Source organism: Taeniopygia guttata, chromosome 5 (assembly GCF_048771995.1).
Source record: "Taeniopygia guttata chromosome 5, bTaeGut7.mat, whole genome shotgun sequence".
Taxonomy (NCBI): domain Eukaryota; kingdom Metazoa; phylum Chordata; class Aves; order Passeriformes; family Estrildidae; genus Taeniopygia; species Taeniopygia guttata.
The window spans coordinates 12,224,587-12,249,688 of NC_133030.1; the positions used below are offsets into that span (position 1 = coordinate 12,224,587).

At 48.1% G+C, this 25,102-nt stretch overlaps 2 protein-coding genes across 8 annotated transcripts; one reads left to right on the forward strand and one right to left on the reverse strand.

Moving 5' to 3' along the window:
• Window positions 1-430: 430 nt before the first annotated feature.
• SCT (secretin) lies at window positions 431-15,520 on the reverse strand. Of its 7 annotated transcripts, none has more exons than XM_072929352.1 (7): window positions 15,321-15,465; window positions 8,728-8,937; window positions 2,942-3,038; window positions 2,069-2,179; window positions 1,722-1,826; window positions 1,415-1,516; window positions 431-827 (listed from the first exon to the last, which is right to left on the reverse strand). In XM_072929352.1, the coding sequence occupies exons 2-7, from the start codon at window positions 8,786-8,788 to the stop codon at window positions 716-718; spliced, it is 588 nt and encodes a 195-aa protein (XP_072785453.1). In that variant the 5' UTR covers window positions 8,789-8,937; window positions 15,321-15,465; the 3' UTR covers window positions 431-715.
• DRD4 (dopamine receptor D4) lies at window positions 14,594-23,918 on the forward strand. The gene is made up of 4 exons (XM_002196640.6): window positions 14,594-15,100; window positions 22,233-22,345; window positions 22,693-23,240; window positions 23,652-23,918. Exons 1-4 carry the CDS (start codon window positions 14,870-14,872, stop codon window positions 23,852-23,854), a joined length of 1,095 nt encoding a protein of 364 aa, XP_002196676.4. The 5' UTR covers window positions 14,594-14,869; the 3' UTR covers window positions 23,855-23,918.
• The last annotated feature ends 1,184 nt before the right edge of the window (window positions 23,919-25,102 follow it).

Below are 25,102 nucleotides of genomic sequence, written 5' to 3' on the forward strand. Positions count from 1 at the left end.
GTGGCTGTTCCATCAAAGCTGGGGGCAATCTGCCTGTGTGGCACAGGGACAGTACATAAACCTCATTAAGTGGTGTGAACAAATTGTTTCTCATGGAGCTTTGTCTTTAGTGGCTGTGACAAAACTGGGCCACCAGCTCCAGGGGCAGAATGGAGAGGAAACAACTTTTACAATCTGTTGTGCAGCTCTCAGAACATTTATTTGCCATAAGACCTAACATCTGGCTTTGTTGCTGCTACATGGAGCCCTGATTCTGACCTCTGTGCACAGCTGCACTGTAGGCACTCCCCAGTCCCAGCCATGTGTCCCACCATGCCTCATGTAAGGGAATCCTGGCAAAACGCTCCTCTCCCCTGCATTCCTAACAATCCAAGACCTTGTAACAGAACCATCCTTATTCCAGTTTCCCAAAGAGCAGCCAAGGCACAGGCACAGCTAACCATTTTTATTTGGGATCAGCAGCAGGCAGCCAGATGCCAACACAGAGTGGAAGGGATGTGCTTCACTCAGGCTCCATCTACTGACAGCAGTACACAATCACATAAATTTCACTTTGGAGAATCTCAGAGGTTTCATTGGTTTTTGACTGCTTTCCAGGATTATTTTTATTTATTTGCCTATCTCAAGAATTTTTCCTAAGCAAGAGCTTCCCTGTTTATCTTCAAGGCCATACACGTGCAAAGCTGTCTCCTTGGCTGTTTCTTTCCCTTCACCTTCATTCAGAACCATCCATATCTTCCTTCATGTCTGCAACCAGCTGCTTAGAGAAGGGGCAAAGGTACTGGCTGGTAATGGCAGCAGCCTCCCTGGCATCTCTGTCCGAGTGGCTGTGGGAAGGGAAAAATCAGAGACAGTCTATTATTCCTGGGAGCATGAACTGCAGGAAGTGTGACAAGGCCACCCTGTGACATTCCAGGATGATTCCAAAGAGCAGGTCATGATTCTCATAGAAGGATCATGGCTGCCTGCTGCCAGGCACTCTACAAATGCACAGTGGTGTTTCTCCCCATTGTGGACACAAGAAGTACCATGGGCCAGTTTATTCCTCCTAATTACAGTGGTTTAAGAGTGAGATACCTAAGGGAAAGTTGTTGGGCATTAGGAAAAGACAATGTCCAGGTGCTGGAACAACCCATCCTGAGGTGTGCGTTTCAATCAGCAGCTGAATCCAGACAGGGTAGCAAAGGCGTTCTTTCAATTTTAACCATTAGATCACATTTCCTAATGCGCTAAATAATTGCTTCAATTCAGAATTACAACTCTTAGGAAATGATTAAGAAAAGATATTATTTTCCTCCCCTGGGTTTTACTATTTTTAACAACTGACTTTTCTATGGTGGTTCAGAAAAGCCTTCTTTTGGCTTCAGTATTGTGGGGCTCAGAGTCACAGAGGTGACCAATCTCTCCCACCTACCTGGTGTTCAGAAAGCTCTGGTACAACCAGAGAAAGCAAAGTTGCTCAGGTTTGTTTACCCCCTCTCTCGCCTGCATGTCTGTGTTGACTGGGCCAGGAGAGCTGGTTTAGATAAAGAAAATTAATCACAATTTAAAATCCCAAACCACCAATTATGTAACCAAACCACCATCACTGCAGAGCAGCACTTGCAGCTTGTATTGTGCCTGCTGCTGTGCTCACACACACGGCCTCAGCGGGGGCTGCTGGCCCAGCGTGGCAGTGAGAGCCCCAGGTGGGGACAGGGACACCAGAGGTTTCCTCTCACCTGCGCTTGCGGCCCATGAGGTTTTGGATGAATTTCTGAACCTGGGCATTGCCTCTCATCTTGCTGTACTCACTGGTGAAGAGCCCATCCGAGTGCCTCAGGGACCTGCGTGGGGACAACGTGGGACAGTGGCACCTCCCAGCCACACGGGACTCCCCACGAGGGAGGCACAGCAATGCCTCTCCTCCCACCCTACGTGCCCTGTACCCTTCCCCTCCTCATCTGGGGCAGCCGCTGCTGGGGCTGCTGCAGCTGGACAGCTCAGCTCCGTGGGCAGCCCCTCCGAGCAGGGATCCGCATCCTGCCGGAAACTTCCCAGCCCCAGGAGTGGTGTGGCTGGTGCTCACCTGTCCTTGAGGCCCACCAGGTGCTTGACCAGCTGCTGCACGTAGGCGTTGCCATTCATCTTGCTGAGCTCGCTGTGGAAGAGCCCGTCTGCGTGGCGCTTCATCCTGCACCTTGGAACAGGGAAGGGGGGCAAAAGGAATGGTTTAAAAGCACACAAGAACAGGCATTAAACACTGCTGCCTCAAGGCAAGACAGTCCCAAACACGCATGGGCAAGAATTCGTGCCACTTTGGCAAAGTTTCACAAAAAAAGGGGGAAAAAGGGAGTTTAAAAAATGCCTTTATTAAACATCACACAGGAAAACGACCTGCCCTTGCTTTTACTGATGTAATCACCTTGCCACAAGAATGTGGGAATGTGGGGTTATTGATGATTCATCACAAAAGTGGAGAGCAAGAGGCTGGAGAAGTAATAAACAAATATCCAGAGACACAAAGCTGAAGAGCACTTAGAAAAGAGCAGCAAAGAACAGCCCTTGCAGGCGACTCCCTTGGTGAATTTACAGAGTTGGCTATTTCTGGTTATGATTTCATTGGACCGGGCTATTGGAAACAGAAACTCTCACCTTTATCATGCTGCGTTAAGTGCACAGGAGAAAAACAGACTCAAAAGTGTCCTTGTAACTGTGTTTGGCTTTGAGGTCACAAATTTTATTCCGAATTAAATACAATTAATGTTCCCATTCTTAAGCAAGAGAAAACATTTATAGTATTTGCACTCATTTAACTAAATCTGTTTAGGGAAGAAGAAGATCTGCAAGCAAGCAGATGTAAGATCAGGAAGGCAGCTAAAAGGCTGGGTTTTCAGCTAGCAGGCTCTTTGAACAAAAACCATGGGGGAAAAAGGAAGCAAGAGTCCCAGGAAATGCTTACCTCTCCTGGGATGGCAGAGATGCTGAGAAGTGGGACAGCACAATTATGGGAATAATTACTTGCCACAAAGTTGTCATCATGGAAACCATGTTCTCTCCTGAAAAAAAGCATGAAGTTTTGTGAGCAGCAGGACAAGTGGCCTTGGTATGTGTCTAGTGCAGTTCACATGCCCCACAGAGACAGGGCTGTGGAAACACCATTACTGTGTTTCTAAACTAAATAAGGCAGGAATTTCTGCCACCAGAGATAAATATCTGGAGACATCTGCAAGGGGCTTTCAGAAAAAAAAAAATTACATATGATAAATAAAATTCATTCTCATATAGAAGAAGGGCTCATGTGTGCACCCATATCCACCTATCCTCTAACGTTTCAAGAAGGAACAATGAAATAACATGGATTTGCAGTTACAGCAGGCCTTATTTTGTTTTCTTACAGAAATAAAAAGTACTTTTTTTTAATCACAAGCCATGGCATGTTTCCCCCCTTTGTTCCCAGGTTGTTTCCCCCTTTATTCCCAGGTGCTCACCCTTCCTCAAGGATCACACAGCAGCTCTACCTGTAATTTATAATACACTTCTTTATTTTTTACCTTCTTCCTGCAAAGAAACAAGCATTCATCACTGTCCTGCAATCTCTCAAGATAGCACTTGCTGATCCCAAATCAAATCCTCCCACTTGGTTTTTACTTTATTCTGAAGGTAAACAGTACAAAGAACATGAAAGGAGAATGTCCGAGAATTTGGAATACTTTCTAACCCCTCTTCTGGGACAGTTTGTTGCTCTGGAGATGCTGCAAGATGAGAAGAGGCACAAGGACAAGAGAGAGGCATTTATACAGAAATTTATTCACTGTAAACCACAGGACAAATATTTAATGGGGGCTGCAGAGCAAAGAGATGAGAGGATGAAGGAGCCATAAGCTTAATCCCCCCTACACTTTTAGTGTTGTGTTTTCCTGGAGGGGATGGAATAGTAAAGCAAGAAGGACATTTCAAAGATCAGCATCTAACTGGACTCCAAACAAGGCAGACTTTGCAGTCCTGGGATAACTACAGCATCCTTGGCCAAGGGGCACTTGAATCCTGAGCCTGTCTTTCTATCTGCCCAACAGTGTCACACAATTCCTTGACCCCAGGATCTCACTGCAGCATTTGGCCTCCTCTGGGCTGGCATTTCTCTGGAAGCACCATATTTAAAATGAATAATTTAAAACCCCATCCCTGGCTCCAGAGGTTCCCCTCTCTTCATAACCTTTCTAGCTGCTAATCTGGTGATCAACTTCTCTTTTCTCTTTCTGGATGCAATTTTGTGTCCCCTGGGTAAACCATATTTACTTGCTGAACTTCTCCTTCCTATCAATAATGATTTTTAGAATTACCCAGACCACAAGAAGCAGGTAGATCTCTAGTGTCATCACTGAAGGGCTGTTTAACCTAGCAGGATACTTCCAAGCTTTTAATTTCCTCCCCATTGATACTGGTTTTAAATGACTGCAAACTCTTTGGCCAACTTGGACCTTTAGCTGGAAGAACTACACCCCAAGCCAACCTGGGAGCCCTGAGGAGGGAAACCCTCCATATTCCAGCTGCTCAGTACATGGATGGCCTCATAGCAATGGCTCAGTGAGGCATCTCAGAGGTCTGAAATCCACCCCCAAAAGTGAGAGAGAGAGGAAGGCAGCCCGTGCAGCCCACCCACCCCGGCTGCACTCACCAACCCAGGTCGCTCTGGGCTCACAGCTGATGCTCCACAGCCAGGTCTCCTCTTGGAGGCCCCTATAAATCTGCAGCCTTATCAGAAGCAATTATTTGAGTAAAGATATGGATATGAGCAATCATGATTAACAGCAAATAATGCAGCGGGGTTGGAATGTCCCTTAATTACCTGATCGGGTAATTCACAGCAATTTGATGGAATATTTCTGCTGATGGATAGTAATTCCTGCTTCTGCCTATAATGACATTTGTTGGGCAAACATCCTTGTACCAATTGATTCACTATGATTGTCAAAATTATTTCCTGGCTTTAATTATCTCTTGATAGGAGCTTAATCTTCTGTTCTTGTCATTTCATCCTGGCTTGGGCTATGTTTGCAATTGCCAGGATCCGTCAGTTAGTCCCTGTGTGCAGTGATTTGGATGAACAATGTGTCACGTTTTTAGGGCAAGCATTGCCTGATCAGTAGGACCAGGGCTCACTTTTCCATGAGGAGACAACACCTTTTGAATTGTGGTTTGAACTGGGAAAGGTCTGCTGAGTATAAATTCTGTCACAGCATCTAAAAAGCCAGCATACTTATACAGGCATGAAAAACATCCTGCATTTATTCCTTGCCATTGCTGGGGTTTGGCTGGTCTCAAATACTGCAGCAGAAGGTGACATGGAAATAGAGGAAGAAAATAGGATTACCCTTTCTCTCCTTCTTTGTATGTTATAAAGTAGCTTGGAAGCATAAGGAATTATAATAATAATAAAAAAATAATCTTCCAACTGGAGACATGGGAACTGTATTACACTTCTTATCTACTTATCTTTTTCCTTGGAAAAGCAGAGGGAGGACTGGGAGGGACAAGATTTTCCCTTGGAAGAATGCCCCAGGGCCTGATGAGCAGAACCTCAGCCCTCTCTGGCTTGTGAGTGCAGCCAGAGCCCTGCACCAGGGACAGGGGAAAACAGCAGGGACACTCCAGGTCCCATTCCAGGCCTGGAGCATTGAGATATGCTATGGTCAGCACTAGGACAGGGGAGCCCATTTCCTCCTCTGGGAACTGCTCTGGTCCAGGCATTTCCCAACCACTTTCCTCTCCTCTCTGTACCTGCTGTCTCCAGCTGCAGCCTTCTGCCTCTGCTTCTGCCTGCAGCGGTGCTGGCAGCTTCAGGTTTATAAAAGAGGCTGAACAACATGTAGGGAGGTAAAAATTACTAATGTGATTTTCCTTCCTGTGCAAACAACCTCAGCTCTGGGGAAACTCAGTTTGCCACGAGAGGACAGAGAAGAGGTTGGAATGACAAAGTGGCCCCATGATGGCAGCAGAGGGTGTATAACAGGACACAAAAAGGTTCTGGGGACTGGAAGAAGATGAAATAAGTAACCTGATTAACTATCCTGCAACAAAAAATGGAGTTTGCCTCCAGCAGCAGGGGCAGGGTGAAAAGGTGATAGACTAGAAAATGGTGTGTCTATGTCTAGCACTGCTGCAACTTAATGCAGGTGACAAACATGGATGGAGCTCCAGTGCAGCTCTGAAAGCCCCTGATGAGGAAATTCAGGGCCATGAAGAGAACTCAAAAGCATTTTCAAGCTGAAATTTATAACTGAATAAACCAGAGCTCAAACCAATTCTTCAGTCCTGAAACAATTCTGACTCTCTTTAATCAGAATTTACATCAAACTCTCATCAGGAGACATTATGGAAATAGGAATAATAAAGAATCCTGCTTAAGAGTATCAGTTGAAAGGAGCTTTGTGAATTTGCACCTTGCTTTTCCCATTCTTCGTTTGTGTGAACACTCCAAGTCCCAGCAGGGGAGTAGAGATTCCCCGTGCCTGCATCCAGCAGGCACAAAGCAGGAATCCATTTAGATGGAATCTATAACCCATTATCTATGTGCAGCATCACTGCAGAGAAAAGCTGTCAGCTATTTTTCTGGCTCTAAGAATGATAGTGGAAATGACTGGCCTCCCCTGATCCCTGCTGCTGTACCACTGCCACGCCTGCAGGTGCAGGAAGTCAGGGCTGGACTGACCCCAGCCCCTGGCTGCCCTGACTGACCTGTCCATGGCACATAACCGTTTTACAGGATTTGAGCAAAGTGCCACAAGCAAGTGACACAGAGCAGTGCTGAGGCTGTGCACACACACTTCTTGAAGACAGCAGGGAGAAATGTCCCAGGACAAGATGGAGAAGGGATCTGTGAGCTTTGGGGCCATCCCTGAGCTGCCCTGGGGACACTGCCAGGTATAAAGCCATCAGGATCTTTGTGCAGTCACTTGTGTTTAGACTTGACACCAACTGACGTGCCCAGCGTGGAGAGACCTGTGATGGGATGCATTAAGTAAATCCAGTTGCCATGGGTGCCAGGGCTATTCCCAGTAGCCACGCTGACGCCTGGGGACACCCTCGTGCCAACAAAGAGCAAAGATTATGAAACACAGGGACCACCCTCTTCGACACCTTGGCTCTGGTTACTGCTCTGTCTCAAAGGCATCAGAGCTGAGAACTGAAGTGAGGAAGGCCTTTTTCCTCCTCTTTACAGTGGGAGGGGTCACCAAATCTGCAGTGTGAAAGGCAGCATCTTAGAGCGACATCAAATGCTTTAGCCCCAAATTTGGCAATATTTGAGAGAACATGTGAGCCTGGCCTTTTTTGATGTTGGATGTAAAGACAAGAAACTGCATTTCAGAAAAGAGAGGATTTCATCACAGAGCTGCCTATCCTAGCCCACAGCACAGGGAGGATGCAGGCAGACTCTCCAAAATCATCACTCAGAGCTCTGGGGGAGTCATTCTGAGTTCGGAAGGGGAGAAATTCCCATTCACCCTTCAAAGTAATTGATGCAGAAGATAGAAAAGATTTTTCCCTGGTGAAGCAGTGAGGATGCATTCAGAGTCCCCCTCCAGAGAGCATTAAGAACAGCCTGGATAAATGCTGCTAATGTCACATGGACATCGTTGCTTCTGCCTTTCCTCCTGACAAGGAAAGCCCATCCAACCTTTGAGGTTGCTGTTTATTCAGGGCAGTCCTTACAAAGTTTGTCCAATCCTTGCCAACCTGTCCAGAAGCCAGACCCCAGGATCTGCTGGAGCTGCTCTTCTTCCTGAAGACACCTTGACTGGCCAAAAACCACCCCAAAATCTCACAGCCATGATTTACACCATGGCTTTGGGATGGTAAAATGCACGAGGGTCAAGCCAGGCCAAGAAGGCTGTGGGAGGACCATGTCATGCCCCACATACGTCCAGCAATGGTGTCCCAAGTCCTGATGGAGCTGTCCAAGTGCAGCTGACCTTTTGGGAGCCCAGCACAGGCTGTGCCCCATGCAATGGCAGCACCAGCCCATGGCAGGGGAGTTTATTGAGGTCAGATGGTACTAGGAACTGCATGGCTAAATCCTTCCTACGTAAAATACCCTTTAATCAGCTTACAGGGTGTTCAAGAACTTCTACCTCCCCCATTCCTATTTTCCCCTTCCTGTGTCTGTCAGGCCATGTGGGTAGTGGGGATTGTCTCTGGTGTGTTTGCAGGTGAGCCTGACCCACGCCACTGTGATGACGGTGATGCTGCTCCAGCTGAGAGCAGATTGGAAGCGATTCCTTGCATCATTCCCAGGTCTATAAGAGAAAGGACCCTAATTGGAATAAGGGGATTGGAGGATTTAGCCTTCTAAATGCTCCTTTCTTGCACAGGATGCTTTCAGTAGTGGTTTTAATCTTTACCACCTGATTTCATGATTTTGGCTGTAAGAGTGAAGAGTGGGATGGAAGGAAGAAGAAAGCAGGGCAGCCCAGGTGGGCTTGGAAGAAGAAGGAAAATCACAGTCCCATATGGTCATGGAACCTCAGAAAAACACTTACCCCAATCTCAAAGGGGCAAATTAAGCTAAGGAGGTGTATAGATCCAGGATACGTGTGTGTCTCTTTCTACCTACCCGCTCCTGAGGTGGCTTGGATTGTCTGTGTCTCTCCCCTGCTTTGTTTGACAAACATGTGGCACCTTTCTGGATTTGCACCAGTTTAAAACAAAAACCAGATGTGAGGGACAAAAGCACAAAATATCACATACCTGGAGATGTGCCTTCTTGGTCTGAAGTCAGGAGGAAAGGTGCTGGACATGCTGGTGACATCCATGGCTGGCAGCATTATCCAGGGGCAAGGACTGCAAAACATTTGTCAGGAGCTCTGGGTTGTGCTGGAGCAGACCTCAGTCATTTTGGTCCAAGTTGTATCTGCTTCCTGCCAAACCCTTTTGTGAAATCTGCAGTAAAGCCCAGCTCTTTTGAAGGGAAAAAAAAAAAAAATTAGGTGTTTGGCTCATACTGACAGAAAAAAAAAAAAAAAAGTCCCCCAAATGCTTAAAACATTTTGCTAAGAATTGGGAAGAACAAAGGGAAAAGTATTCTGTTGGTGCAGGAGCAGTACCTTGGATGCTGGCAGGGTGCCTTGGCTTTCCTGAGTACAGGATAAGAGGTGCTTCGCAAGTGAGAATATCCCTCTGAAGCAGGGATAGGTGCTAAACCAGAGGGCCCCCTGGGATGTCTCCCTAGAAATGCTGGATGAGCCAGGCCCACCCTGCAGCAGGAACACCTGTGATAAGCCTTGAATCTGGAAGGGTTGCCATGAGGCACTTCCATCCTGCAAGCAAATCATAGTGTCCTCGACTGCAAGGCAAGATGGATTCTATTTGCCATCTGTTAGAGGTGGGGCAGTTATCTTCTGGTAATTGGGCAGTTTTCCTTATCTCTTCTATAAAGCAATCCTCTGTCCAGGAGATATCCTCTGTTCATGGGTCATTGAATCTCACTGCATGACTGATAAAATTACAGCATCCCACTGTGAGAAGCTCTGTCCAGGGAGAGGAACCAAACATTCCTACCTGGATATAATTTCAGATTCCTGGACAGCAGAACAGCTTTTCCACTGCATTCTCAGAGGAACAGCTGCCTCTTCCACTGGATCTTCAGAGAAAGACTACATCCTTCTACAGGATCACTGCTCCAACAGAACCACACCTGGCACTCCAGGAGGACTGCAGCCACTGGACTGCTGCCAACATCCTGACTAACAGGGTGTCAGGTTGTATTTTGACTCTGTCAGTGTTGATTTGATTTACTGCATTGTTTATTTTATTTTATTTTTTCCTAATAAAGAACTGTTATTCCTGCTCCCAATTTCTTGCCTGAGAGCCCTGAAGCCAGCCCCTTTAATGTCAAATTTATAACAATTCAGAGGGAGGGAGTTTACATTTTCCATTTCACGGGAGGCTCCTGCCTTCCTTAGCAGACACCTGTCTTTCCAAACCTAGACACATAGAATTATGGAACTATTGAGGCTGCAAAGGACCTCCAAGACCATCAAGTCCAACTTGTGCCTGACCCCTGCCTTGTCACCCAGCTCAGAGCACTGAGTGCCACATCCAGCTGTTCCTTGGACACCTCCAGGGATGGGGACTCTACCACCTGCCTGGGCAACCCCTTCCAGTGCCTGACCACCTTTTCTATAAGGAAATTCTTCTTGAGAAGAAATTCTTTCTGCCTGCTTGGGAATGGGTACTGTAGGGAAAAAGAAGGGTTGGTTTTACCGTGGCTGGCACTGTGATCTAGAAAAGGAAAGGCCAAGCTCAGGGCACAGTCTTTTTACTGGAAGAAGGGAACTCTGTTTTCCCAACCTATGAGTGCATCATTGCTGTCTCCCTGTCACCAAGGAAGCCGAAGTAGTTTTTAAAGACAAGCTGTCTCCCCCATCAATTACCTGCTGGAATTTTACACCCCATGGAACTCCTTCCAAAGCTCCCCTGGTTTTCCCTGGGCTGGTTTTCTCACCCAAGTGGGAAAAAAAATTGCCTGCCCTCTGGTTATGTTCCCAGGGTGGAACAGCACAACCCATTGCAGGCGTCACCAAAACTGCAGGAAAATCAAAAACTCTCCAGCAACATTTTTAGTGTTAGAGAATCAAGGCATTACTTTATTCTGGCCAGGATGTGAAGCAGAAATAATTTCATCCACGCATTTCCTGCGCTGTGCAGAGAAAATCCTGCTTTGATCCTTTAACACAGGGACAAGACCACACAGGACTGGGTGGCTTCTTCCCCAGGCTACTCTGGCCACCCTTGCTGGCCCAGCACTGCTCCCTGCCCAGCTGGAAGCTCCCTGCACCTGCAGTACAGCAGCACTGAGCACGCTCACACTGCCCTTGTGTCTGGCCTTATCACGGCTCTAATTGGCATCAGCACTGTAAATCTCAGCCTCCAGCTGTTTGTGTGTCTGGGGAGGAGGAGAAAGCACTTCGGGGAATTAATTTGAATTAGAAGAACGCTGTGCACTGTGGCCAGCTGTCCCAGGTGTGCCGTCCCAGCATCGAGCACAGCAGCTCCTGACACAGCTGCTGGGGCTGCATTTCAGCTCATCCCTCCCTGACTTTGACACCCTCTCCAGTAAACAGGAACAGGCTTTGGCAAGATGAGCATGGAGGGAGGTGCACTTACAGGTGCTTGCTGCTCCCAGTCACGTCTTTCCCTTCTTTTCCTGCTTGTGTTGTCTTCTACTTCTCCCCCTGCCCAGGAGGTTTTTCCCAACTTGTGGGTCTAATAAGCTCAGTGATGTTTTAAACCCAGTAGGAGTTCTTCAGTCATATTATTTGGATCTGTCCTGTGCCACAAGCCCTTGAATCTCATCAGGTCATCCTAGTGTGAGATCAATTAAGTGGTTAAGCTGAAACCAGGCATCCACAAAAATATCTAGTTTGACTCCAAGCAAACAGAGATGGAAAATGCAGCCATTTTCTCCATAGTTTCACCCCCACAGCTAACCACTAGCATTAGTTTTACATCTTACATGGATTTATGATAACTTACTAGAATGGTAAATGTCAAAAGAACCATTCAGCATATAAATAAATCCTTGCAGCTTACTGGGAGACTGGGAGAGCCTGGAAAGCCCAGAGAGCTGTGCCATCCTCTTCTCTCTCTTGCAAAAGCTCACCTGAGATGGGGGATGCTGCCTCTGCCTCTTTTTTGAGAAATGCATTACAGGAGATTGGAAAGCAGGATGGCTTTGTTGCCGATGAGTGTCTCACAGAGAATTGCCAGGCGGAATATGGCAAATAAAAGAAACACGACTGGCCTTGAAAGCTCTTTGTTTTCCTCCCTTTGTCCTGAACCTGAAGGCAGCTGGGAGAGCTGAAGCTATCAGGGCACTATTCATCAGCTGACTTTGGCACATCTGTCCTAGAACTTTGGCAGCCACATTGTTCCCCTTTTCTATTTAAATTTGTAGTGCCTCAGATGTGAAAAATTATCGTTGTGATAAAAAGTTCCATCTCCTTGTGGAGACTCTGACAGATGTCTCACTTTGCAAACTTCCTGATCCTTTGAACTGGCTGGGAATCAAATCCTCCATTAATTTATCCTGGGGGAGTCTCTGCAGGACTCCTTCTGGCTTCTTGGCAGAGGACCAACTTCCTTTGGTCAGGGACCAGCTCCACTACAGCCATAAACCACACCACTTATCTCCCCGAGTTTCTTTTCTAAGCACTCCAAAACACTCCAAAAAGGCAGATCCTCCACTGGTTTGTTGGTTTGGGTGTTTTTCTGCTGCTGCCCTTTTCCTGCCACAAGGAGCAGCTATGGTGCTTCCACAGCTTCTGTCACAGCCGGATGGGGAACGAGGACACTGCAGGCTGTGCATCCAAACAAAAAAGGGTTGTTCCAAAACACCAGCCACATCAGACCCTCTCCAAAGGTGCTCTAAGCATTCCTAGTCCATCACTCCGGCATAACTCCTCCTGCTTTCCACAAGGGTGACCCATGACTCCATCCTTTGTCATCTGTTTTTTGTACAGTGACGTGACTTCTTTGGATATGCTTTCCTTTGGAAGGCTTTCCTTCTCCTCTGCTAGGAGGGGAGCTCCTCTTGTCCAAGAAAGGAATTGTGTTTAATGTCTGTAGCCTGTTTGCCATGGAAGCACTGTCTTATTTAGTGGTTTGCATGGCTACTCACTTCTGGAAGTCAAAAGCATTATTTCACATTAGTTTAATCCACTCCAGGATTAAATTAATTTAGGATTAAGGCCCTGTTAGTCTGGAATATGAATTTCCACACTGAGGATTAATAGTCATTCAGCACTAGCCCACAGGGAAAATTGAGATAATGAATGTAAATTAACAGTTAAAGGGGATTAGAGGAATGGCACTAATCCCTGTGGGAAGGCAGGAGGACAGCAGTCACATTTCCATCCTGCTCTCTTGGCTGCTTAGGTGGTTTAAACATAAACAAACTCAGCATATTCTGTCCACACAGTTTCATGAATGCACTTCAGGGCCTCCTTCTACTCCTGTGAGTTGATTTCTAAGAATAAAAAGGGCTCTAGTGAAAGTGGTTTCACTGTCCCAGCCCCTCAGAGTGAGGGCTGTGTCAGGAGCCAGGCTTTAGGGATCAAACCCAGTAGAAAAGCTGTGACAGTTGATGGAAACCATCCTCCTTGTCTGAACTTCCCAGCAGATGAGGAATCACCAAGCTCCAAACCTGGCAGATGTGCAACCATGCTTGTGTCCTCCTGAGTCCAACACAAACCATTCCCAAAAGGAATGTAGAGATACAGGTATGTGAGTAACTACTCCAGTGCTGGTGACAGAGAGATCTAGAGCAAGATGTGGTCCCACTCAGGCCAGGTGGAATTGTCACTCCTGTCTTTGCACACTAGAAGAGGGAGATGAGTGGAAAAACAAATCCATGGGTATTGGGATCAACATGAGGATGGGCGGCCTTCATTGGGATGGGAGAGAAGGGTGGTACAACTCTGTTGTTACGAAAGATATGCTCACAAAGATATATAGACATGGCATAAAGATATGGCATTCTTGCTGGCTTTAGAAAAGACCTGGAAGCCCCACCTCTGGAGGAAGAATTTAGCCAACAAAACTGTTGTCCAAGTGCTTAAACCAAGGGAATTTTCTCCTACTCATGTATGAAATTGCAGAGCCACAGCAGCTGGGCAAAACAGACTGTGTGGGTCAGCTGATGTTAGTCCAGTCCAAGGGAAGTACAGTGCTTGGATCTGTGTCCCAAGGCTGACACCAGGGCTGTGGCCTTCCCATGCTGCACATGCTGAGGGATAATTGTGACCCTTCCTAAAAAAGAGTAAGGGAATTTGGGGGAGCAAGGGCAGGATTTGGAGAGATGATTTCTTCCACAAGTCTCTAAATAGTTTGGATGAAACTCTGATAGCTGCAGCCTATAAACAGATTTTAGAAGCAATTTGTCTCATAAAAGTCTTCCAATAATGTATTGTTCCCTTCCATGCAGTATAAATGTCCCTTTACTGCTATGCCTTCTCTTCCCACTGCCTTCCAAATACCAGGCTGACCTGAATGCTTACCTGGCATCAACATCTGGGCTGAGGTTTGATGGCACAGCTGCAGAGATGCCCACAGAGTCTGTATCAACTCCCACATCTCCCATGTGATCTGGGCTAGAAATGGAAGGTCACACCTCCCCGTGCTTCCTGATCCTGCAGATGCATAGGTACCCCTCAAACAGCATTTTTCTCTCATTTTCTGCAGTAAGACACCCCAGTCCCCATGTTCAACTCATGACCTGCCACCCCATCTTTGCTCCTACACTTGTACTTATCTGGCTTCTTCCTGTATGCTACATTTCTGCAGTTGTTTATTCTTGCCCAAGCATGGGTAAGGTGAAAAATTCATTTTGAAGTGCATCCTGCATTTGCCAACTTATCAAGAGCACTTTGAATCTCTACTCTGTGCTCCAAGATGCCCTTAGCATCCTGTCTTGGCAGTATCTTCAAATTTCATTATGGACTGTCTGGCTCTTCACTCAGTTTAATTACAAACTCCTAAACATTACCAGATTCTACGCACACATCAGAATAAAATTTCCCAGTTATTCACCCGATCTGTATTAACTCCAATTCTTTCCTCTAACATTGTTCAAGAGAACACCCCCATGTGAGAGCGCAGCAAGACCATGTGAGAGCACACCAAGACCTCTGCAGCGCTCGGGACACCGGGAGCCGGGACACCGGGAGCCTGCCCCCCTCCGCCACCCCTTAAGCCGCTTGGTGACCCAGTTGTCCCCGCGGGGCCGGGGCCGGGCGGGGCGGCGGCGGAGGCTCCTCCCGCGGCTCGGCGGGCAGCTCCCGGCGGCCGGCCCGGCTCCGTGCGCGGGGCTGCGGGGCAGCGCCGCGGGGCCATGGGCAACGGCACCGCCGGACCCCCGCCCGCCGTACCCGGCCACAGCATCGCCGCCTTGGTGCTCGGCATCCTCCTCATCCTCCTTATCGTCGGCGGCAACGGGCTCGTCTGTCTGAGCGTCTGCACGGAGCGGGCGCTCAAGACCACCACCAACTACTTCATCGTCAGCCTCGCCGTGGCCGACCTGCTGCTCGCCCTCCTCGTCCTGCCTCTCTACGTCTACTCCGAGGTGAGACAGCCCGGGGACACCGGGGGACGGCGGGCTGGCACTTGCGTGCCCGCCGAGCCTGCAGGTTACAAGGCAGCGGGGGGGCAAGAGACCAAGTAGCGAGGGTCAAAGCTGCTCTCCGGGCTTGCTCCCCACCGCCACCCCGCCGGCCCGGGAGTGCTCCCCCGCTCGGGACAGCCCTGCCCTCCGGGATGTGGCGGTCAGACCCCCCGGCTCTTACCTCATGGCATCGCACAGCGCTGCGGGACCGCGGGCGGCGGGGAGCGTGCGAGTTCCCGGGATCCCCGTCCGAGCCGCGCCGCGCCGAGCGGAGATGCCCCGAGCGGAGGCGCACCGCGGTGGCCGTCCCTTGGCTTGCACGCTGTCCAGGCTGCCGTCAGCAAACGGATAGGAAGAGACAGGTGCTGTGCTCAGTTTGGCATAAAGTGAGCCTTGGGGATAAAGGGAGAGATCTTTAGCATCTTTAGCCAGGAAACAACTTTCCATATTGTCTGAGAAGGAGATGCTGTCTTTTCTGGGATTTGGTCGCCCTGCGCCAAGGTGGCTTTGGTTGGCACAGGCCTGACCCAGCACACGATGGCAGTTGTGGAGAGACAGCTCGGGGACATAGGGCAGACTTGCTGTTCACTCCCAAAATCTTTCACCCCCAAGACTGTGACAGCTTGAGGGAAAGAACAACAGGCACTCCTGAGGCTGAGTGGTTCTCTCTGTAACATTTACTGCCAGACCCTTATGCTTGCAGGGGGATGTTTTAGAACCTGTTAGTACCAGTTGGTGGCTCTTCCCTGCTCAAGAGGATGAAAGCATCCATTGGGCCAAATAGCAGGTGTTTCTACTCATCCTGGTGGTAGCTGGTGGTGTGGATCTTCTTCCCAGCTGTGGAATAGCATCTCCCCTCTTGTCCTCTTTCTCAAGCTATGCGGAGCACCCCGTGGCTGAGCAGGCGCCGGCTGTGCAGGCCTGTACTCCCCTAAGCAAGGCAGGCTGTAGATTAGAGCTTAGAATGGTCTCTGCCTCGTACTAGGATTTTGCAGGACGCTGTGACCTCTCTGGAGACAGGTATTGTGGAGCAGCAGGTTCATCACCCATGAGAAGAACCAAGAAAGAACTGGAGCATTAGGTCCTCTCTTTTTCCACTGTGCTCTTCGTTTTGGAGGATTGGCTTTCCCCTCATTACCTCCATTTTGTTGTGGTTAGAAAGGCACATTCTTCATCATTCTTCTCAGCTACTTTTTGCTAATTGGGATCCCTTTTCTTCCTTCCTTCCTCTTTCTGTTGTCTCTTGATGCCTTCAGTCCCCAGGTCTCTCTATGGGCAGTCACCATCACCAGAGTGTTTTCCTTTTGCTTGCAGTTGAGAATTTTCCTGGAATATATAAAATACAGGTTAACGTATTCTGGGGTACCTCTGAAAATGCTTCCAATGGGGCAGGAGTATTGGGGGCTTTCCTTGAATACCACAGACATTCCACAGGTTTTGGATTCTCAGGTAATGGGTGTTCATACCTGTATGAGCTTTAAAAACTGGTGCTGTCCAGCTTGTGGTGACACTTGGTACGTTCACTTCCATGGCTGTTTATAAACGTCAGGGCTGTGAGGGAATTCTTCCATGTCTCTGCACTCAGGATATTAAACTCAGGGAGTCAAGGTGCTGTATGACAGAAGCCTTTCCCTCCCATCCTCTGCAGCTCCTGCAGCCAGGCAGGCATTCAACGGTACAAAAGAGCACAGACACCAGGATTTGCACCCCTGGTGCTTGGAGGGAATGCATGGAGCAGGTGGGAGAAGTGCTGAACAGGTACAAAGAGAGATAGAGCACTGTGGAGCAGTCAGAGCCCCCTCCAGCAGGCAGTAGGGCTCCGATGTGTAGAGCAACTCCAGCTCCTGTGTTGCAGCAGTTCCCATTCCATGCCTGGAAGCTTCTCTGTGGGCTCAGAGCCTGCAGGTGCTCATTTTCATATTAAAATGTCTCTTGCACACTGGTGCAGGGTGTCCAGCTTGTTTTGTTCTGAAATAAGGAAAAGGGAGAGTAACCACTGAATCCATGCCAGAGGACAGAATTTTTGTGGTTTCTTTTGGTTTTTTTTTTTCCCTTGGTGGCAAAACTCAGATGTTGGGATGCAAGACGCAGGGTGTAGTGGTTGCTCTTTAAAACTAGCTTGGTTTCAGCTTGCACTCTGTACCAAACATGGTAGCCACTGAAAATATGGACTGGACAGTCCTGAATATTCACCTCAATATTCATTCTAGGTGTGGGGTTTTTGTTTTGTTGTTTTAAACTTTAGTACAACTCCTGACAAAGTAAAGGTGGACTCTGAAGTCCTACTGGAAAACTCAAAAAACAGCAGAAGTGGTGAGTTTCTGCTTTTTTAGCAGGAACAGAACAATAAACTGAGCATTTTTTCATCAACCAGAAACTTGCTCACCTTGTGCTGTTTTCCTGTGAGGTGGCATCTTGTGTTCCAGTTTTGGAAACATTCCTCCAAATCAGAGCTTTAGAAGACAGCAGGAGGGACTTAACTTTTGAGGTGACATCTGACATCCTCACAAACAACAGATCTCCTTCCTCCAAGCCCCAGTGGGGATGGGATTCCTTCCTGTGGGATGTGGATGATCCTTTGCTGCCATTCACAGAAGCTGGAGCACAGTGGGAGAGTCCTTGATCTTGGCTGTTATTTCTGGTTGTTAAGAAAGCTCATTTCAGACACTGGCAGCAATTATGGACACACACTCTCCTTCCACTGGACTCATCCAAATATGGAACAAAGACATATTCCAATGTTTTCCAGTTGTAATTACCACCGTGGTGGGCAGAAGGCACTTACCTTCCTGCCTGCTTGGGAATCTCAGGTCTTAGCAGTATGATGGGGAGAGGTAATGGTAACTTCCATGGGGAAGTTGCACTCTTCTTCTCCCAGCCTTGGCTTTCTGGTGAGTGTGTCAAGTGCTTTCCAGCAATCAATCCAGTGCCAGAAAGGCAGGGATGATGGGAAGCAAGGGGGAAGGAGATGACCTGGAGCACTCTCAGGCATTAACTGTTATTCCTGAGGAGCAGAGTTCTGCCTTCATTTGAAGAGAGGCCAGGAGAAAATCCCAGAGAGTCCCTGGAGCATTGATAGCACTGAAACAGGGGTTAGCTGAGGAAGGAGAGCTATGGTGCTATGGAGTTTCTGCAGGATATCACTTGGCTCTGGGAGGGAGCTGCATGGCTCCACAGGCTTGCCTCACCTCCCAGAGACTGTGATAATGGCAGTAGTCCTAAAGACTCTGGGATACTTGCAGCAGTTTATACAGTCCTCATCAAGTGGAGGCATCCCAGCAATTACAGCAGGCACCAGGACAAACTCCACACGTGGATTGTGCTGTGGAACACACCTACACCTGTACCTGTGCCTGCTGCTCCTGTGATCAGCTCTCTGCTAATCCCAACCAAGCAGCAGAGCTGTGGAACAGGCCTGAGCCAGGAAGCTGCTGGCAGGGGCTGAGGGTGTTGGTTATGTAAACATCTTTGCTACTAAGATCAGGGTAAGTGATTACAGAAAAGAGGAAACCGTTTGAGCAGATTTGCATGTTTACCTGGCTCCTTCTCCATGTCAGGGAAGATGAGTGTTCCCAGCAGCATGATGATGGAGCAGCCAGTAAAAACCACATGAGCTATCTTCTTATCTTGGTGAGGGTGATGAGTTCTGCCCAAAACTTTCAGGGTGTCACTGGTTTGGTATCAAAACATCTATTTTCTTGCAGTTTTTTCTGTGTGCCTGTGATGCAGCTCCTCTAATGAGAGGCCCGACCTTTACCCTCTCCAAATTTCCCCTAGCTCTCTGTGAATGCATGTCAGCTTGTTCGCAGCAGGATTTGGGATTAGTCTTTCCTAGAATGTTACAGTTTTAGTGGAAATAGATGTTATTCTGGGCCTGGCTGATGTCTGAGCCACACAAACTACCAGGGAGGTGAGACAGGCCAGCAGTTACAAACCAGTGCTTAGGGTTTTTTTTTCAGATACCAGTAACTGGGGAAAGGTGCCTTGGAATTCTTGGCCCTCATAATGTCTGAGATGGACGATGAGGCTTTTTCATGATCTCTGAAAGACCTTGACCTCAATGATTTAAGAAACTACACCAGAGCAGATATGAGGCACCTCTGTCTTATGTCCCAATCCCTCTTCTTCCTCTTCGCTTGCAGGCTGTGTTGTGTATTCTGGGGACTGTGACAATTGTTACAACTCATGACAAAAAGCCCCAAGTCAGCTTCTGGTGGACGTGGGACAATTCTTTGGCTCTGATGCTGGACTTTGCCCACTGTCAAGGACTATTCCTCTTCCAACTTGTGTCACAGCCTTCACATTCCATGCCATGTCTTTGAGCCATGGCTGCACCGAGGCAGATGCTTGTTTGAAGTCCAGATGGGCATCTCCTAATTCCCTTTCAGGCTCCTGCTGTTCCTTGCATGTGGCAGGACTGAGAAAAGAGCTGGTTTCAGAGGAAATCGGACTAAAACCTTTGGCTCTGTCCTGCTCTTGCCCTCAGGAGCTCTTCTGGCATCAGGCTGGTTTAGACGGTAGAGTTTTCCTTACAAATCAGCTGTGCTTAGGAATAAGGATACCAGAATGGGCTGACTAGGAAGGCAGCTGCAAGGGTATTTGAGAAGCCAAGTCTGTCTCCTGCCATCCACCATCCTATAAAAACTTCTGCATTGTATTCTGGAAAAGTTGAGAACCCAAAGAGCTGCTAGAGGTGCAGTTGCTCTGGAGCACTTCGTAAAGGAAGCTTGAGCTGTTTGTGATCCCTAAATCTTTACACTGTGTACCTAGATGGGCTAATCTGCTGCAGCCTCCTGGAATTAGGTACTCCTTAATCACATGGCCCAGCAAAGCCTCTTATCTAAAGTTACTCTCCCATCAGAAGGGTCCTTGGCATGTTTTACCAAGGTGGGCAGGTGACAAACACCATGGAATGGGAAGTTCTCTCCTAGCACCTCCTCCAAAGCCAGCGTCTTGGAGGTTGGTAGGGAAAGGGAAAGGTTTATAGAGTTTTCCAAGTGCCCAACTTTAATTTCACATGATTCAAAGGTGCTGCAGATTGAGAGCCCTTGTCCTTTTCAGAATCAATTAATTCCCCTAAATCACAAATAGGTTTGGAAAATTGTAGACCAAAATCAAATTTTTCTCTCTCATATACTGAACAGAACCTGTCAAGATCCCAGTGAGCTTGGCAGAAATTTGGCTTTTGATGATTCAGGTCCCAAATTCAGTTTGGAGTGTCTGCATTGTGCTAGAGAATAGGCTGACTGAAGTACTCAGGTCTAACTCCAGAGCTCCCCTGGAGGTATCTCAAGGAGATGCTGTACAAAAATAGCAAACCAGTTAATTCAGAGACTCCTTTGGCTTTACAGCTCCTCTAATCATAATCCTTTGCTTGACATCATTACTGGCTGATATTAATTCCTGCAGAGCTGCCTGCCCTGTTGCTGGCAGGGCCTGGGGTTCGGCGCCTTGCAGGCTTTTTGCAGAGTGTGTTCCCCACGTGGGTCTACTCTGTGCTGGGATGAATGAAACCAGAAGCTGTTGTTTAGCACCAGCACAGGAACAAATCCATACCTGCTTCCTGAAACCTGCAACATTAAAGGGCAGCAACATTAGACTCCATGAGCACTGGCTGGCTATTGCTATAGAGAAAAAGGTCCCTGAGATTTTTATATATATATAAATAATTTTTATACAGCACATTTTCTAATATATATAATTTATTATCTATTTTTATCTATAGATGATGCACATTATCTGTAGATAAACATAGATTTATCTAAACATAGATTTATATTACTATAGTATATATATTGCTGGTGTATTACATGCAGCAATATATATACTATAGTAATATTTATCATATATATTTTAATAAAAGCATATAGAGAGTACAGATAGTTCGGTATTTTGCAATATCAAAATAAAGTGTTTGAGTAAGACATGACAAGGGGCCATTGCTACTGAACACTGTTTTTCAAGCTAAACTCATACTTATTTGTACATTTTATTGGGTTTTTAACCTCTCTCTGTAGAGAGGCCCAAAGGACAGTGGAATTTTCCTCACAGTCTCAAACTCAGAGGAAAAATTCCCTGCTGCCCTTGTGGTGACAGTCTACTGAGCTTCCTGGTTTACCTGTGCAGGTGCAAGCAAACTGATAGGTCTCTGCCTGAGCTCAAGGAGCTCATGGGAATAATGGCACAGGAATGGGATCGAGGTGACCTATTTCTGTATCAGTCTAAAAAGTGCTTTAATGTTAAAAGAACAAGCTGGGTTTGTACCTGGGTGAGAAAAGTACTTGATTGGAACAAAGTACTGCAAGTAGTTTCTGGCTGTACGAGCATCAGGCGTTGCTGTCCTTCTGTCTGTCCTACACTATGGGCTGTGCAGAGCCTGTGCTCCTGGCTGAGACATGACTGAGCTGAAAATCACCAAGGATGGCAGAGTCAACACTTGCAGGTGGTTCAGAGCACTGACAACGGTCCCTGCTGCTCTGCCCTGGTGCCTGTGACTGTGGGGAGAGAACCAGAGGCTGTTACTCACTGCCTAGACCTGGGCTCCAGAGGCTGGACTTGCGCTTGGCCTGCCAGGATGGACCGTTGTGTAACCCAGGGAAACCATTCACAACGTCTGCACACAGGGGCTTGGAGCAGCTTGGACACAGAAGTGGAAGAGGAGCTTTGTGCTCTGTCTCTTGCTTGCTTGGGGACTGAGCTCAGGATGCGTTGCAGCCAATATTACTTTGTTACGGAGATCTTGGGGTCCTGAACTGGGGGGTCTGAGGAGTTTGGGGGTACCTGATCTCACCCAAGGCAGTTCAATGTCCTGTGTCCATCTCTCTGCCCAGCATGACTCACTTGGCTGTACTTATGGTCTGAGGGCTCAGTTCTCCAGACAGGCTAGAACCACAAGCCCTGAGCAGGCTGTGGGCTCTGTGTGGGGCTGATTCCCAAGTGCTCCTGCTGCACAGAGAGCATCATGCCATGGGAGGAGCACTCAGCTTTGGGCTGCTTGTTTAGAGCAAACATGAATGGCTCATGCACCCAGGCATGGCTGTGTTTGTGTCATTTTAAAGGACACAGCATCTGCTGACCCCAGGAATCTTTTCAGTTCCAGGGAGGAGTGTGGTCCCTCAGCACGGTGCTGTGCGATGCCCTGATGACCATGGACGTGATGCTGTGCACAGCTTCCATCTTCAACCTGTGTGCTATCAGCGTGGATCGGTGAGTGACTTCCTGCTCTGGCTGTACCTGAGCAGCACCCTGGTTCCACAAGCCCTTGCCAGTGTCCCAAGCAGGGAGGATTCTGCCCTCCCCTAAGGAGGCTGTTCTGCCCTAATGTCCTCCAGCACCAGGTTTGTGTCCCATCAGTGGTGGCCAAGCTGAAAGCTCATTGTGTGATGACCCAGAGCTGTCCCTTGGCTGTTCTGGTTGTAGCCCAGGCCTCAGCTGTTAGTAAAGTAAATTAATGGGGAGAAGGACAGTGACAATGAGTTTAAGGCCACTCGGTTTCATTAGCAGCGGTGCCACCACCACACCAGGACTGACTCTCTCGAGGGCTGTGTTGGCAGGTTCATTGCTGTTCAGATCCCACTCAACTACAACCGGCGGCAGATCGACCTGCGGCAGCTGATCCTTATATCCACCACCTGGATATTCGCCTTTGCTGTGGCATCCCCGGTCATATTTGGCCTCAACAATGTCCCAGACCGGGACCCCAGCTTGTGCCAACTGGAGGATGACAACTACATCGTGTATTCCTCCATCTGCTCCTTCTTCATCCCATGCCCTGTCATGCTGGTTCTGTACTGTGGCATGTTCCAAGGACTCAAGCGCTGGGAAGAAGCCCGGAAGGCCAAGCTGAGAGGCTGCGTCCACGGAGCCAACAGGAAGCTGTATCACCCCCCAACCTTGATGGAGAGAGAGCAGACCCGGCTGGGGCTGCTGGAGTGCAGCCCCTACACCCGTGCCGGCCTCCCTGGGGAGTGTGGAATGAACAGTGGGATCCAGACTGTGTCCTACCCACACCTCAGGTACCCGCACCCAGGGCACGGGCGCAAGCGGGCCAAGATCAACGGCCGGGAGCGCAAGGCCATGCGGGTGCTGCCGGTCGTCGTTGGTGAGTGGCTGTCAGGGATGGCTGGGGAGGGTGGGAAATGTGCCACCTTGTCACACCACAGCACTCAGACTGGCAGGACCTGCATGAATCCAGAGCAGTGCCAAAAACCACCCCCCTTGAGAAAGAACACATACAGGGTTTATAACCCAACCCCCCCTCCAAGGCAAACCTGTGACTCCCAATATCTTACAGGCAAAGCCAAAGCAAGACTAACATAAGACTTTGCATTAATGTTTAGGACAGGAAAAACATCCGAATTTTTTGTCTAGGCATAAGCCCAGCTCCACATGTCAGCACAACTACTGCCTTTTCCCTGCGTGCCTGAGCTGTGTATGTCTTTTTTGGCTCAGGCTTTGTTAAATTAAACCCTTTTGAACATTCACATCACCTTCTCTATTGTCCTCCTGGCAGGTGCTTTCCTCTTCTGCTGGACACCTTTTTTTGTGGTGCACATTACCAGGGCTCTCTGCAAGTCCTGCTCCATCCCCCCTCAAGTCACCAGCACTGTCACTTGGCTAGGCTACGTCAACAGTGCTCTCAACCCCATCATTTACACCGTGTTCAACGCCGAGTTCAGGAACTTCTTCCGCAAAGTCTTGCACCTCTTCTGCTGAGCCCTCTGCGCAGGAGGAACCACTGGGTCATTTTTTTGTATAGCTCATTAAAGATCTATTTCTGCCTCTTGTCTGCTGTCTTCGTTGGGGATGAGAGGAGGATGAGGAGAGTTGGCAGTTGGAGGAAGGGGCTCCCCAGGTCCTTGTAGTAAGTGTCACAGGTGAGGACCAGTGGATGCAGCTTGAATGCTGTTCCCACTGGAAACTGCTAAGTGTAGCCACTTCTTTAACACTTGCTGCTTGATGTAAGCAGCGACAATAACAGTAATTTCTAATCTTCTGGCTTCTGGGGTGGTATTAAGAGGGCTGTGAGGTGACATGGACATCAGTCTGGGGAAAAAAAGGTTGTTAAGCTAATTTCCCAGATGTCCACATGCCAGACAAGGGTACCAAGCTCATTTCCAGATGTCCATTTCTAATCTTCTGGCTTCTGGGGTGGTATTAAGAGGGCTGTGAGGTGACATGGACACGAGTCTGGGGAAAAAAAGGTTGTTAAACTAATTTCCCAGAAAAGGGTACCAAGCTCATTTCCAGATGTCCATATGCCAGGTGAGGGTGAATGTACCTATGCAATCTCCTTTCCCCTTATCCTTGATAATTTTAAACCCAAAACCTGATTTCTCACATGTTTAACAAGGGTCTTAAAAAGGCACCATACTGTTGTTGATAGTGCTCCAGAATTTCCTGTGAAGCCACACAATTCCTCCCAGGAACCATTTCCAGCCTCAGGAAAAAATCCTTCATACCTTTAGGTGAACCTGCATGCAGCGACAGCCACATCAGCGAGTGGGACAGGTGCTGCTCATCACTGAGGCGCGGAGGGGAGAAAAATAATATTGCAGAAAATTAGTCTTCCAAGTAATGATTTTGTACAGGATTGTTGCTTTCCAAAAGGGAATTTGCTTGGAAGCAGAACGGAAAAGGGACATCTTGAGTATTCCTTTGACTAAAAATAACGCTCAATTTCTCATCAGCAAACAGATTCAATTCCCACATTATTATAGTGTGCATTTCTGAGCTGTCACATGGTGGGTTGGGGCACAGCTGTCCCAGGTATCAGGGCACCATGGGCTTTCCAGAGGTGCTGTTTCAGAGTTGTCTTTGCTGCATCCAAATGCAGGATACAAGAAAGCCTGAAAATGAGCTGTGTTAGGTTGGGCTCCATTAAGACTGTCTTCTCAATTAACTAATTGTCTCCCAGCTGTAGGCAACAGGCAATCAGCATTTAACTGTGAGCAGAAACCATTT